The sequence below is a fragment of the Penicillium canescens genome (assembly GCF_028828765.1).
Source record: "Penicillium canescens strain IBT 15451 chromosome Unknown utg000011l_segment0_segment0, whole genome shotgun sequence".
NCBI lineage: Eukaryota > Fungi > Ascomycota > Eurotiomycetes > Eurotiales > Aspergillaceae > Penicillium > Penicillium canescens.
In genome coordinates, this window is record NW_026703973.1 from 2,891,308 (window position 1) to 2,905,439 (window position 14,132).

Consider the following 14,132-nt stretch of genomic DNA (forward strand, 5'->3'; position numbering starts at 1 on the left):
GACGGCGGTTGGAATACATTCATGTTGTGTCATGTGTTCTAGACTCTGAACAAACTTAGCTTTTGCGCCTATCCTTGCATAATTTGAATTGGTTTCTCAGTTCTTAATGGAGTCGTCCTCTATTTTAGGCACTTCTCTTGTCATCTTCTGGCCATAATATCTGACGTCTCGCAATCCCAAGTATGGTAGCACCGCCCACACCCAACCACATTGCGACTTGCAATACAGTCATAACGGACGAAACCCAGAGAATACCTTCAGACTGCAACACCTGCCCGATACTAATCGTCGCTATAATAAACCCTGTGTTGGGGAATACCATCGACCAATACACAACTGACGTGCCAGGGGCTCCCTCCCTCCAAAGATTCCAGCCGAGGCCAAAACACTAATAAGAGCGATACAAAAGTGAAAGAACGCCATAGTCCAAACAAAGATGGCGAAGAAAGAGGCAATCACCATGGCAATATCACCAGTGCTGACGGCGACACTCCCAACGGACTCAGGATCAGCGTAGGAAATGATATATCGTAAAGAGAAGATTTCCACCGCCTCCTTCGCCATTCCAATTAACGCAAGAGCAGTGAAGCTGCACGGCCCGACAGCAATGAACATCTGAGGTCGCTTGGACGGTTCTGGCAGACCATGCCTGGCGAGAAAGTACTGGTATTCCCCGTATATGAGCAGAGACATTATGAAGCCGAAGCCTTGTAATGTGACGCCGCCAATGAGAATTGGCAGTGCTTGTTCTCGTGGTTGACTGCCCGCAATAGACGATGCGATAGTGCCAGACAGCATGGCTGGGAAAGAGGGCAGTAGTTGCACTATTGGGAATGGTTGCTGCTTGGCCATGGCCAAATAGTATAAATACCAGTTGTGGAATATAGCGAGGAGTGTGGAGAGCGCGACGTAGATCCAAAAGACGATTCGTAGGGCTACTTGCAGCCAGGGGCCACAGGAGCTATTTCCGTAACTTTCGGCTCCAAGGATGATGGTTGCGATAGATAGTAGGCATGTCGGTGCAAAGTAGGTTTCATGACTGCTTTGGAATGACTGCTTCAGAGCGCTTGGCTTGGCCAGGAATCGGAGAATCATGCACGATGTGATCGCGAGAAAGAGGAAGAGGTTGAAAATATAGATAATTTTGCCGATGATCTCAAGTCCGGTAAATTGGTGAGGTGTCCGGTAGAGGAGGACAGCGATGCCTCCAGTAGCCATGGACAACGAGTACCACCCCCATGTGATCTGGCATACTCGGTCTTTGAGGGTGACTCTTCCATCAAGATTCATTTTGATGTTGGGAGGTGGGATGTGATCTTGTCGTGGGAAATGGAACAGAGTGATATCACATTGTGGGTCATTGTGCCTTGGACAAGTTTCGGATCTTCGATAGATCTTGGACAACACTCCGCGTATAAGACCCACAAGGTTTCAAGGCCTCTTTTGTTTCGGCATCCCGAGTGGAGAAACCGAGTGGATCTCGGAAAACAGGGCTGCGCGAAAATAAACGTTGCAACTCCACAGTCAAACCAGAACCTGTTTCTCGGATAATGTTCCTAAAGATCCCGTGCTTCATAGGGAAAAACGTCGTGTATCTGAACTAGGAGATTTTGAACCTCTTTTAATAATATATTTGTGCACTTGTTCGTCACATTTTGTAGAAATCTCAGTATAGTCTTGCGCAACCTCTTCTTTCACAGAGGAGCTGAGACAACTATTGACCGGAAATGAAATTCATTATAGTTCAAGCTTTCTTCCGGCTTTAATACCCATAATGTGACGTCACTGAATCTGTTACGGCCGAGTGCTCTGTACGGTTCAAGTCCTTCGTATACTGTAGTTACAAAGCACTCCTCGCCTGGCCCGCCCCTGTTTGATTTGATCATTGTCAGATAAAAGCCCAAGACGTCCAAAGAACCAGAAATCCCGAAATCTCCGACACATTTCGTATTCAATTCAGCCAGATACTGTATACCCCGGCGCCCTCTGTCATCCATCAAAAATGGATACACCAGCCAATCCCACACCATACACCTATGAAAATGGTATATACGCAGCAGGTCTGAACAATGAAAGGTCCCAAATCTCGTTCGATCCTACAAACTGGGAATCCCTCGCAAAAGAACGCCTCTCAGCTGATAGTTTCGGCTACGTCTGGGGCTCGGCTGGCACCCGCCAAACGGACGACAACAATAGAGAAGCATTCAAGAAATGGGGAATACTGCCCTCGCGCTTGGTGGAGGCTGATTTCCCAAACCTCAAGACAACCCTGTTCGGCGAAGAGTACGACTACCCCATTGCCATTGCACCAGTTGGGGTGCAGACGATCTTTCACCCTGACGGCGAGGTCGCTACCGCAAAGGCTGCTGACGCCGAAAATGTCACATATATCATGAGTACGGCTGCGTCAACGAGTATTGAGAATGTAGCGGATGCCAACGGTCCTGGGGCACGTTGGTATCAGCTCTATTGGCCTTCCAATGATCACATGGACATCACTGCTAGCTTGTTAAAGAGAGCCAAGGATTCTGGGTACAAGGTTCTTGTTGTGACGCTTGATACGTATATACTTGGGTGGCGACCCAGCGATCTTGATCACGGATATAACCCTTTCCTTCGCGCCGACAATATCGGGGTTGAGCTTGGTTTCTCGGATTCGGTCTTCCAGGAATATTTCCGGACCAAACACGGCATGTCAATTGAAGAGGATATCTCCAAGGCGGCAGCTGAATGGGCGCATATCATCTTCCCGGGCACTAGCCACGGATGGAAAGATATTCGATATTTGCGCAATCATTGGGATGGCCCGATTGTGTTAAAGGGTATTCAGACAGTTGCGGATGCGAAGAAGGCGCGTGAGTTTGGTGTTCAGGGTATCGTGGTTTCGAACCACGGGGGCCGTCAGCAGGATGGAGGTATTGGATCACTGGATGTGTTGCCCGACATTGCGAATGAGGTGGGAGACGATCTCGAGATTTTGTTTGATTCCGGAGTGAGATGCGGCGCGGATGTTGTAAATGCTTTGGCTCTGGGAGCCAAGATGGTTTTGCTTGGTCGACCATATGTGTATGGGTTGGCAATCGGTGGTGAGACTGGGGTCCGACACGTGTTGAAGAGTATCTTGGGAGATCTTCAGTTGACGTTGCATTTGTCAGGTATTGAAGATGTGACAAAAGTCCACCTGAACCAGTCAGTATTGCGACAGATTAGGAATTAGCCAAGATAATACAATTTTGAATAAAGATCTGCAGTTCTGGACAATCGAGAGTGGTGCGGCAATGGGAGCCAAATGTAGGAGTTCGTAAGCTGAGAATCCGTTGGTGGTCCATATAGTCAAAGATGAGGGAAATGAATAGAGACCTCGCACTCTGGCATTGTTTCCTATTTCTCTCTATTGGTACTAACCTGGGCATTAGTTGAAAAAGGCATATGGAAGGGAATGAAAGCAAGCCCATTACGGTCTCGTGAGAGGATGTTACCTTGTCAATCAATCAATCAATCAAGGTTCTATTAACCTGTTGGAGCCTAACTAGTATCGTAATGGCTATGCAGGCGCTTCTATCCGGTGAAGCAAGAACTCGTGTCCATACGCCTGATCATGCTCCAGTACAAAAAGTGAGGCTGATTCTCAAAGAGTGGAAGCACCAACCCATTACATGTGAATCAAACCCAGAACCCATAGAACCCGCAGTACAAATGAGAAATTCAATGCCAGCCGGCATTGAATGCAAAATGAGCGCGTGGATGTACCGTCCACCTCTCCAAGTCCTCTCTTCTCTCATAGTTCATGTAAACACCTCCCGATCCCGATGCTAGCCAATTCCTGCTGCAGCTAGATCAGACCCCGTTCTCCGACATCCTCACTTCAGCCTCGATTGCTGTTCATTGTTATTTTAGGCCGTTCAGGGATCGCCCAGTCCGGAAGCGTGTATTCGAATAGCTCATCGAGGTTCTCTCCACCCTCGCGACGGTGTTGGCAAGCGATGGTGAGTACCTAGCGTCTTCGGGACTCTGCTCCATAACCTCGAGGTCTTTGTGTGGTTCATCATCGGATTCTTCTTGCTCAGCATGTTGAAACTGGGCAAGTAGGCCGGTTCGATGCATGAATTGGGCAACGTAGCGGGTTGCCAGCGGGTCTAATACAATAGTGTTATAATCGCTCAGTTCTCTCACTCCAGCTTCATGCTGATGTTACCTTGTCAAGATTCTATTTTAGCGCTTTTCTTTTAACAAAACGACAAAAACATACAACAGTAAGGATTCGCTAGTGGTCACCCACCTAACTACTAACTTACCGGCGTGTGGCTTAAGTACGGCTGAGCGGACGGGAAGCCCTGTTCTCCACACCCTGTGGTCGTATGTACTACAGTTAGTGTGAAAGGGATATGTATCCTTTGATTAGGATAGCTAGTCTAGTTAGTATAGGCGAGAGCCGCTTTACAGTCGCGCGACCGAAGGTGAGAAGGGTGATGTGCTTCTTTTCCTTACCAAGCCGATCAGTTCACCGAAACATCATCTTCCTGTGATTCATAACGAGACTCGTATAGCCTTCACACAATGAGACTGACGTTGAAAGTGGAGGTACTCCAACTGCCCGCCTCCAACATGGCACAGAGCAGTATGTCCCTGCATTGGGCTTGCTCAATTGGCTATAAAAGGTCAATTTCTGTTTATATCAAGAGACACTCCCACCGCCACAAAGACCAGGTCTCTCCATCAAACATGGACAAATCTAGCAAGCCTGTTTCAATAGAACAGACGGAAGGGCGAGAGGCGCTGCCAGTTACACCCGACAGGGTCGATAATGAAAAAGACGCCACGCACAACATAGCGGAGACCACAGCATAGGTAAGAGCGCAATAGTCCGAATCGCGATCTCGCTGAAAAGAAGTTCGGGATGATGAGATAAAAAAATTATCGTGACCTCTCTGGGACTATGGCTAGTTTTCGCTTTTCCTGAAGTCTCCATTGAATACATTCCCATTTGGCAATCAAATTTCAAGTTGCCTGAGAGCTCTAATTATTAGTATTTGTGACAAGAGTATGAGATTTATTGAGCTGTGGGAGCTTCGACGTCACTTATAACAGCGGGAGGGATCGCGGTTGAAATTATCAGTACGGGGAAAAGTGGTCAGGGATAGGGTACATGTGAAGTATTCTCAGAGGTAGCCCTAGGAGAGTGCATCCCGTCGACAAATTTATTTATGTTTGTCCATTCATGTTAATTAATTCAGTGGTCTTCATGGATTTGTTGGTATGATAAGGTAGCGGGATTCTCTGGAGTATCCTGTCTCAAAATTGATGTCTGGTTACCTCGTTAGCGTTAGTGTAAGTTAAATCACACAGTAAAGACAATTAATTGCATGGGTAGAATTTGAGCATTTCTAGGTATAGATAAACCCGCCTGCATATCAATATGGGCATATACGCAAGCTGATTCCCATTTGTACCTGAATGGGTACATGTATTTGTGGGCACCAGAGCATAAAACATTGGAAAGTGACAGACCAGTCAAACATCATCATTCTGCGATGACAGCTCCACGGCTGTATCGAGCACAATAATGTACATTAGAAAGAGACGTGATGGTTTGATATAAAACATAAACCCATGTAAAGAACGCGAAGAGGATATATTCGTTGGCAAAATAGACAGATCATTAAGCATCCACCTATGTAAGAGGCAAACTATGCCAGTCATTCCACCATTTATTTGCCATCTTCTCAGGCCAAACGCGACGCCAGATGATTTCAAGCCACCTAGGGAACTCAGATGGCAATTCATCACTGGGCTCTTTTTCCACTACCAACTCATTCCGACAACCATTGCGAACACACCTTGTAACCCGCAGAGGCTGGCTCAGGCGTTCCAGGATCGGGCCCAATTCTGTCGGACATCCGACGTCCCCAAACTCTCCCACAGAGGTCGTCTTTATACACAGTTTCTCCAATGAGGCAGAGCCTTCAGGCTTGCCCGCTGAGATCGCACCGAAGATGGCGCGCCCAAGGGCTGAGTCAAGCGCGCAGTTAACAAGCCGCTCCCGAATTGCGCCATTGCACGCTTCAGAACCACCGGCGGCTCGGCGAACGGCCCATTGCACTTGTTGATCGAACTCATCGTCAAAGCGCGTGTCGACCAGATCGTCCGTTTCCCCGGGACCGTCTATGCAGTCCCAGGTCTTCGAAACGTGCAATGTCAAGGAGACACATTTTAGCTGTGGCAAGGCCCCTAGTATCCTGTACAGAGCGACTTCCTCGGAATCTCCTCCTGTGCGGTCCAAAGTCAGATCTAGGTATTGGAGCGAAGGGCAGTTTTGCGCAATTGCCGATAGGTGATTCTTCTTGATGGACCCGACCGATTCATAGCCCTGACTTTCTGCCAGCTTTAATTCAATTAAGCTGGCTCCGTGGGCATTCATGATGCCATCCAATACAGAGCTGACCATCCAACCCTTTAACTCCAAAGAAGACAATGGCCGCAGTCTCTGGAGGAAGATCTTGATTTGCTGGTACGCATTATTCTCAATCTCATTGGGAGTTAGGACCAGTGTTTTCAAACGCGCGAAATCGACTTCGGTGGCCAGATAGTGTAGAAGATCGGTTGTAACTGTTGATTTAAGCTTGAACACTTCTAGAGCTGAGAAGTCGGTACAAGCCGCCCAATGCTTGATATCGTCTTTCTTGATGAGAAGTGTATTATCGAGTTGAAGGTATCTTAAGGCGCCACGCTTTGAGTCTTTTGCTGGGTTCGTTTCCTTCTGACTAAATCCTCGCCAAGGTGGCAGAGGGGATTTTGCAGGCGTACCGCTACCGGGCGGGCGAAAGAGAGTGACCTCTTTCAGATTGGGAGCAAATCCAGACACCATGTGCATGATAGCTTCATTGAGGTAGGCACCATCTGGTAGAGGTTCTCGTAGTGGTAGCCTGCGTGGCTCTGGATAGCCTTCCCAAAAGGAATCTTCGTACTCCCCCTTTAGGCTGAAAAGGCATGGAGAAGTGGCTAATTGGAACTCGTATGGATGCAGTACAGGGCTCTTCAAACTCCGTAGAAAGAAGTTGTGGATGTGAAGCTTGCATTGTGGATGATGGCGGTGAAGTGCCTCCAGCAGACAAGAGGGAAATTGATGACGGCATAGAAAAATCAGATCCAGTAGCCTGGGCAGTCGTTGGATCAAATCGGTCAGGGGCTGCCAGGCGTCAATGTGTGGGGAATCTGCCTCCGGTGGATGTTGCGTCGCCGCCCACCGATAGAGACTCTTGCGGCTGTTAAAGCGATCCAGGGATCCATGCAGGTTGTTTCCAAAGACTGCAGTTCGATCCGGATCGGTGGGTTCTTCCACCTCTTCACCGTAACTTGCTGCTTCTCTCGATGTCGGCTCTCCGCCAACCACGAGTTGTTTCACGTATCGAAAGCTTGAATTTCGTTGAAGGATCTGAGCAATATATTCAACACGGTCCCCGAGTTCCTGGCTTTCAGGCGCGGGGATATTGAGAGTCTGATAGAGATAGGGCAAAGCCAGGGCATGACATATTCGACTGGCGCCAGCAAAGGCCCGGACACTGGGCTCATGTTCTTTGCACAGAGCCTGTAGAATTATTTGATGAACCTCCGGGGGTAAATTTTGAAAGCCGAGTAGCATAGTGAAAGCAGTGAATACGATAGAGAGATAAGGATGGAGGGAGAAGGAACGAAGAGAGAAGAGGCTATGGTTGATGCTTAAGGCACATGAAGCTGTCACAATGTCTTGGACTCTACTATGGTGACCGGAAAAAGTGCTTATCCTGTTATTTGTCTTGTTTGCATTATCTTGAACACATAAATTGTATTTTTCGCTAGTATTATAAAGAACCGAGTTGTCAATATTACTTATTGGTTGACGGAATGTTAGGACAATCCCATATGGGGGTATTAGGGATGGAGTCGATCCGCATTAGGGTTTTGCTGTTAACTATGGGAGAAAAAAGTGGTGACAGGCTGGGTCAAAGATTATTTACTCGAGGCCGGTCGCGATATTCAGTCTAGCCGGATAAGGTTTAAAATTCTACTAGTTATAATTCCAATCATTATTTACCCCCTATTTGTATCGGAGACACTATAGACTTAGGGGATTGATACAAACACAACCCTACAACCCTTTGGATGCTAACGTAATTCACTACCGAACCGCCACCACTAGCGAGCCGCCATCTCCAAAACGCATAGTACGATCATCGAGTGATATAAATACGCTCGACACGCATTACACTCCAGCATTTCTTATATAAGATCAATAAAGTGGAATCGGATAAATGCCCCTATAGAGAAGGCTTATCTTAGACGCCGAAGCACGTCTTGCTTTAATATAAGACCTTCGACGTATTAAGAAAACGTTATTTAACTAGTTAGATCGAGCAATTAGACCATTCGATATATCGAATTATGATAGCATTGTCTCAAACCCGTTAGCAACCCGCTACGTTGCTAAATTTATACACTAAACCGGTCTTCTTGCTCAGTTCTAACACGCTAACTAGGAAGAGTCCGATGATAAGGCCAGAGACCTAAATCTAGAGGTTACAGAGCAGAGTCCCGAAGACGCTAGGCACTACCCAATTCTTACTGACACGACTAAGGAAGGAGAGAGCCTTAGCTAGCTATTCGAATACACGTTGCCTAACTAGGTACTAAATAACATTGAATAGCAATCGAGGCTAAAGTGAGGATATTAGGGAACCGGGTCTGATCTTGCCTAGTGCTTACTAGGCAGGGTTTTTGATACGGAGGCGTATATATATCTTATGAGGAGAGGACTTAGAGAGGTGGACGGTGTATCCACGCATTCATTTTTGTATTCAATGGCTACGGGAATTGAACTTTCATTTGTACTAGGCTTTTTCGACGCATTTGCGGGTTTCATGGGCTTGGCTTATATGTACGGGCTGGTGCTTCCACTCTTTGAGAACCAACCTCACTTTTTGTACTAGAGCATAATTAGGCGTACGGGACACGAGTTCTTGCTTCACCGGATAGAAGCGCCTACATAGCCATTATGATACTAGTTGGGCTCCAACAGGTTAATAGAACTTTGATTGATTGATTGATTGACAGCCGGCCAAAAAGAAAGCCAAAGTCAAGAAGAAAGCCAATCAAGTAGGCTAAGTAAGTAGGCCCTTTAAAAAGAATGGCTGAGCAGTACTACTGTCTTTATTAATCTCAGTACTGGTGGTACCGTACTTACAGTCGTGAATCCCATTGAGGTTTGACTCCATTTTAACTTGAAAGATACTAAGCCTGCAAAATGGGGTTCTCTATTCATCTTTTGCTTGCTAGCATTTATATCCGCTTATATGAATGTCGGCATCTCCCCCACGTTCGTACAGAAACCTCACCACTTCAAGATAGACATTTAGTAATTCTTCGTAAAATGGTATCCTTCTATACCAACTTGCTTCTTCAATGTCACTTCCTAACCTTTACAAGATTTCCACAATTTCAAGGAGCCGTGCCTTGCAGCCAAATGTAGTGGCGAATCTCCTCTCTTGGTCCGAGTTTTGGCTCGTGAAGTCTTCGTCCAATATTTCATTTATTCCCTCTTGGAATTTCCTATAAGTGACCGTTTGGACTTGATTCGCAATGACTGAAACCCCAGCCACTTTTCCTCCTGATCTAGAGAGCATGCAGCTCTGCAATGACAGATGATGATGGGTTTGCTCTTTATAACTATGATCCGAGTGTCGCTGCAAGTGTGATTTTTGCACTAGACTTTGCCACTAGCGCAGCATTGCATATTTGGCACGCTTTTTATTTAAGGCTAAAGCCTGGTTTTTACCGCATTCATCATTGGCTCCATTGCCTTCTTCTCGGAGCCTGCTGACACGCATTCGTAGGTGACCGCCTTTAGGATATCCGTACGCGCTAGTACCCAAGGAACCAACTATGAGGTGATTGATTGATTGAACTAATAGACCAATAGGCCACTATTGAAAGGGTCTTCAATGGTGTTGTTTAAGTATATGACCTCGAGTACTTCGGGATCCAACTTTAGCCTGACCGCTTTCCATACCGCCCACCAACGAACTTTAGCCAAGAGAACAAGGGAGTTAACCGTGCTCTTCGTACATTGTAAGAATATCTCAAATTTAAGCCACATTCTCGTAATGCTTAGAGTCGCTGTTGTCCTTCTTCTCAGTGCGCGCCAAATCAGAAATAACCTCGGTCCGGGCAATCATGGTCGCCTCCGTCCAGCTAATCGCATTTCCCGAGTCATGCTTAATCTCAAAGAGCCGATCGATTTGCTCAAGTGAAAGGTTCGCAGTCTCAACATAGAAATACCAAATGATTGGCAGGAAACAGAAGTTGAAAATCGCAAAAAGCATGTAATACTTCCACTGGATGTTCGCGATGGCAGTAGGAGTAGCAACAACGATAACATATACGAACAACCAATTCGTAGTGGTGGCGAATGAAGTTCCAATATTTCGCATTTGCTGGGAGTTGATTTCCGCCGGATAGATGTAAGGGATCGATAGGAGCGACACGCCGTAGAAGACATAGTAGACGAAGATAAACACAACCGCCATGATGGACATACCCTTGTTGCTAGGCCCGCCGTACCGCAACCCAACAGCAACAAGCGCAAAGCAGAGACTGCTGCCCGCAGCTCCAAAAAGCATCAGTCTCTTTCGGCCGATTCGGTCGATAAGCAACGCTGCAACAGAGCCCCAGAACATCAGTGACATCGAGTCGACGGCTGAAAGAATCAAAGCCATTCTGTTATCCAACCCTACTGACCGCGTCAAAACCACAGGCAGATAGTATGCAATAACATTGGTCCCGCCGACCTGTTGGAAGAAGGCAGTCCCAGCTCCCAAAAGAATTCTGCGCATTGTCTGCTGCTTGCTCTTCCTCTTGAAGATCTCCTGAAAAGGCTTCGTTTGCTGGACTTCGTGCTCATGGTTCACAGCAATCTCCAATGTTTGTATTCCATCTACCACTTCCGAGTCATCGGTGGATTTTGCGAGGAGTCGGGCTAGGATTTCGCGGGCTTCATTGGCGCGGTGTTTCATGACAAGCCAACGCGGTGATTCCGGTGCGATAAGAACAAAGAGGATGGTAACGATTGCGAAGAAGCACTGGAAGCCGAGAGGGAATCGCCAGCTCACTGGGGAGTGAGGGATAAAGGTGAAGCCGTAGTTCATCCACTGCGCTAAATTAGTGTCGTTCTCAGATACCAGTGAATGCAACTCACGTTCGTGATGACGATGCCGAAAATATTTGTCACCAGCTGAGCAACGATCAACTTGCCCCGATCCTCCGCGCGTGCGGTCTCTGACTGCCAGATAGGAATCGCGATAGTATTCATTCCATTTCCAACGCCAGCAACAACACGGCCGACTATCATTTGCGCGAGGGAATATGAGGCTGTTTGTAGGATAGCACCAACAATGAGGATATAACAACCGATCAGAATTGACCGCCTGCGACCAAGCTTGTCTCCAGCGAACATAGACAACAGAGTGCCCATAATACAGCCGATATCATAGGTAGCAACAATCTGACCTTGGATGGTCACAGATGGATTTCCAAAGGTCTCTAGGAAGGGCTTATTGTCTAGAAGTCCCCCGAAAACACCTTGATCGTAGCCGAAGAGAAGAAAGCCGGCACCGCATGCTGCAGTAATTCTGTATTGAAGCCATTTGCCTTGTGCATTTTGAAAAAACATGTTGATTTAGTAGTGCTTCGGTAGTGCATCTACTACTGTAAAAGTTGTGAGGCAATATCAATTTGGACCACTCGTACAAGATACCGATATTTATATTGGATGAAATAGAGTTTCTCTCATAGGTGAAACCCACATTCCACCCCGTAAAATGATATGAACATCTGGGGTCTGGAGACAACGTGGGATATGCATCCATATCGGATGTCGTTTCCCGCAAGCTTTGGCTAGTCCCAATCGAAATAGACCCACTCAGGTAATGCCAGCGATTGGTTCATCCATAGAGCCTAAAATCACAATTGAACGGCATCTCTTTCGCCAACAAGGCTCCACCAGTACATTGCGCTATTTGGTGTCATTCCTCTGAATACATATACGGATCTTCTGCTCGGGCCCCATAAATTCAAATGCGCGCATTGATAGTGGCCCTTTTCAGTAGAACCAACAAATGACCGTGGATAGTTATAGTTCGGATTAAACATTTCCCTACCCCGCACTTAGACTTCGATATATCGGTAACAGGGACTTTGGTATTACAATAGCCTCATAGCAGTCTAGTAAGATAATGGGAGATATACCAAAGCCAAGTGTTCCAGCCAAGAGGAGACATCATACCTCAAATGGCATGTAGCGTGTCAGGAGAGTAAAGTCAAGCTAATTATCCAGGCCAGTGGGGAATGAAACGATGAGGCTACATAGAAGTCAAAATACACTACGGCCAGGCTTTCTCTAAATACCCAGATTCTCCCTTTCGGGCTTACACGATCTTTCTGTAGCACTTATCAATGATTTTCCTCTCCTATAGGTCGATTAATAAATACGAACTAGTCTCATCCGAAAACCGGTACGGACCCCAATTGCCGTGAACCAGAAAGATATAGATCCGTAATTATATTACAAAAGATATTCAGTATGACCAGCCTCCACAATTGTAGTTAATTTTCCAAGTACAGCAAATTCAAGTTTGAGTTTAATGCTGTAAATGGTGTCCTTCAACAAGACTTGCATATAATACAAGCCGATGAACTCGATCGCGACAACGAGGATATCCATGACGATGACAAGGATATTGATGGCCAACAGCTGGTACATGGTATTTTTTCGACGCTTGTTACTCGCAGGGTGAAGCTGGAGTAGCTTGATAGTCTCCCGGATGTAGAGCATGGAGATAACGAACTCTTGCACACAGAACCAGGTCACTTGCAGCCGCTCCACGACTTTATAACCTGCATTCCACGGGCCGGTCTGCTTGAAGGCTGAGCCGAATGACATAATCGTCACTAGGATGGCAAAGACGATACCGCTGAGGATCACTGCGCGGAGGAGAAAACGTAAGAGTCGCTGATTGAAAAGGACCAAGTGGAGTCGCGAGTATAGAACCACGGATTGGGCGGGAACCAGGAAGTAGAACCCTATATTAGATAGTGCAAGGGCCAAACTCAACGGCCCAATGTCGAAGAAGTGTAGAAGATTACCGATGCCACTGGCTATAAGCCCGACAGTCGCGGAAAGCGTCAGAGACCAAAAGTAGAGACCCTGGTAGCGACGAAATGTCATGAGGATGAGGACCGTGAGTTCGACTGCATTGTACAACACGATGGCAACCAAGACGCCCATGATCACCTTGATAACGGTGCTGTCCCCTTCGTAGCCCCCAACAAGCCCTTGTGGTACCTGACTCAAGGAGGAAGGTTCGGGGGCCATTGCAGAATCCTTTCTTTCCTGACACCAGTGAGATATACTAGCAACAGAGAATTATGGCTAGAGTCATCTGATGCTGCAGACCATAACGCCTTTGGAGACTTCCACGCAGTGGAGAGACCATCACATGTGCCTGGAAACCGAATCGGCGATGGTCAGGCTGCATTTTCAGAGAGGACCTCGAGTGAAGAAAAGGATATAATAGAAGAGAATACGGGGTACGGGGGAAAGGATTCTGGGGTTTTATTAGGTGCCAGAGCTCCAGTAGCTTTTTCGCCAAACTTTGGACTTCACTTCATGCTAACACGGGATCGCAAGCTCTGGGTGCAATAATGATCTTTCCTGGGGGTCCTATAGTTCGAATAATCCGTCTATCCACGAAGCCACACCACATTTGTGGGCTCCTGTCCATTCATGCTTTCCGTTCTGGGGTAATCTGGAATCCCTCTGTGGAGCGAGTTTTGAATCCCAGCGCCTGCTGCGAGGCCCCGAGATCGTTGACCAATCAAGAAAACGCCACCCCAAAAACATTAAATAGGCGGCCCTCCAATCAGCGCAACCCTAATAACGGGTGTAGATAAAGGGGCGTTCCGGGGCGGCAAAATGACGTACGTGGCAGTGCGGGGAACCCAAATACTTATCCGTCACCCCGTAACCAGCTCTTGTCTGTAATAATGTTAAATTAGGAAACGGCCTCTCACCGAGCCGGAAATACCTTCGTTGCGTGAAGTGG

At 47.1% G+C, this 14,132-nt stretch overlaps 5 protein-coding genes across 5 annotated transcripts; 1 reads left to right on the top strand and 4 right to left on the bottom strand.

The window, feature by feature from the left end:
• Positions 1–124: 124 nt before the first annotated feature.
• Positions 125–1,290, bottom strand: N7446_013815 (tellurite-resistance/dicarboxylate transporter family protein; the record flags this gene model as incomplete). The annotated part of the gene is made up of 2 exons (XM_058522555.1): positions 125–291; positions 342–1,290. The coding sequence occupies 2 exons, from the start codon at positions 1,288–1,290 to the stop codon at positions 125–127; spliced, it is 1,116 nt and encodes a 371-aa protein (XP_058366032.1).
• A 712-nt stretch (positions 1,291–2,002) lies between these two features.
• N7446_013816 (lactate 2-monooxygenase) lies at positions 2,003–3,217 on the top strand (the record flags this gene model as incomplete). Its single annotated transcript, XM_058522556.1, has 1 exon — positions 2,003–3,217. The coding sequence occupies one exon, from the start codon at positions 2,003–2,005 to the stop codon at positions 3,215–3,217; it is 1,215 nt and encodes a 404-aa protein (XP_058366033.1).
• A 2,454-nt stretch (positions 3,218–5,671) lies between these two features.
• N7446_013817 (uncharacterized protein) lies at positions 5,672–7,639 on the bottom strand (the record flags this gene model as incomplete). Its single annotated transcript, XM_058522557.1, has 1 exon — positions 5,672–7,639. The coding sequence occupies one exon, from the start codon at positions 7,637–7,639 to the stop codon at positions 5,672–5,674; it is 1,968 nt and encodes a 655-aa protein (XP_058366034.1).
• Positions 7,640–10,118: 2,479 nt separating this feature from the next.
• On the bottom strand, positions 10,119–11,701 carry N7446_013818 (uncharacterized protein; the record flags this gene model as incomplete). The annotated part of the gene is made up of 2 exons (XM_058522558.1): positions 10,119–11,180; positions 11,228–11,701. 2 exons carry the CDS (start codon positions 11,699–11,701, stop codon positions 10,119–10,121), a joined length of 1,536 nt encoding a protein of 511 aa, XP_058366035.1.
• Positions 11,702–12,592: 891 nt separating this feature from the next.
• Positions 12,593–13,402, bottom strand: N7446_013819 (uncharacterized protein; the record flags this gene model as incomplete). The annotated part of the gene is made up of 1 exon (XM_058522559.1): positions 12,593–13,402. One exon carries the CDS (start codon positions 13,400–13,402, stop codon positions 12,593–12,595), a length of 810 nt encoding a protein of 269 aa, XP_058366036.1.
• Positions 13,403–14,132: the final 730 nt, after the last annotated feature.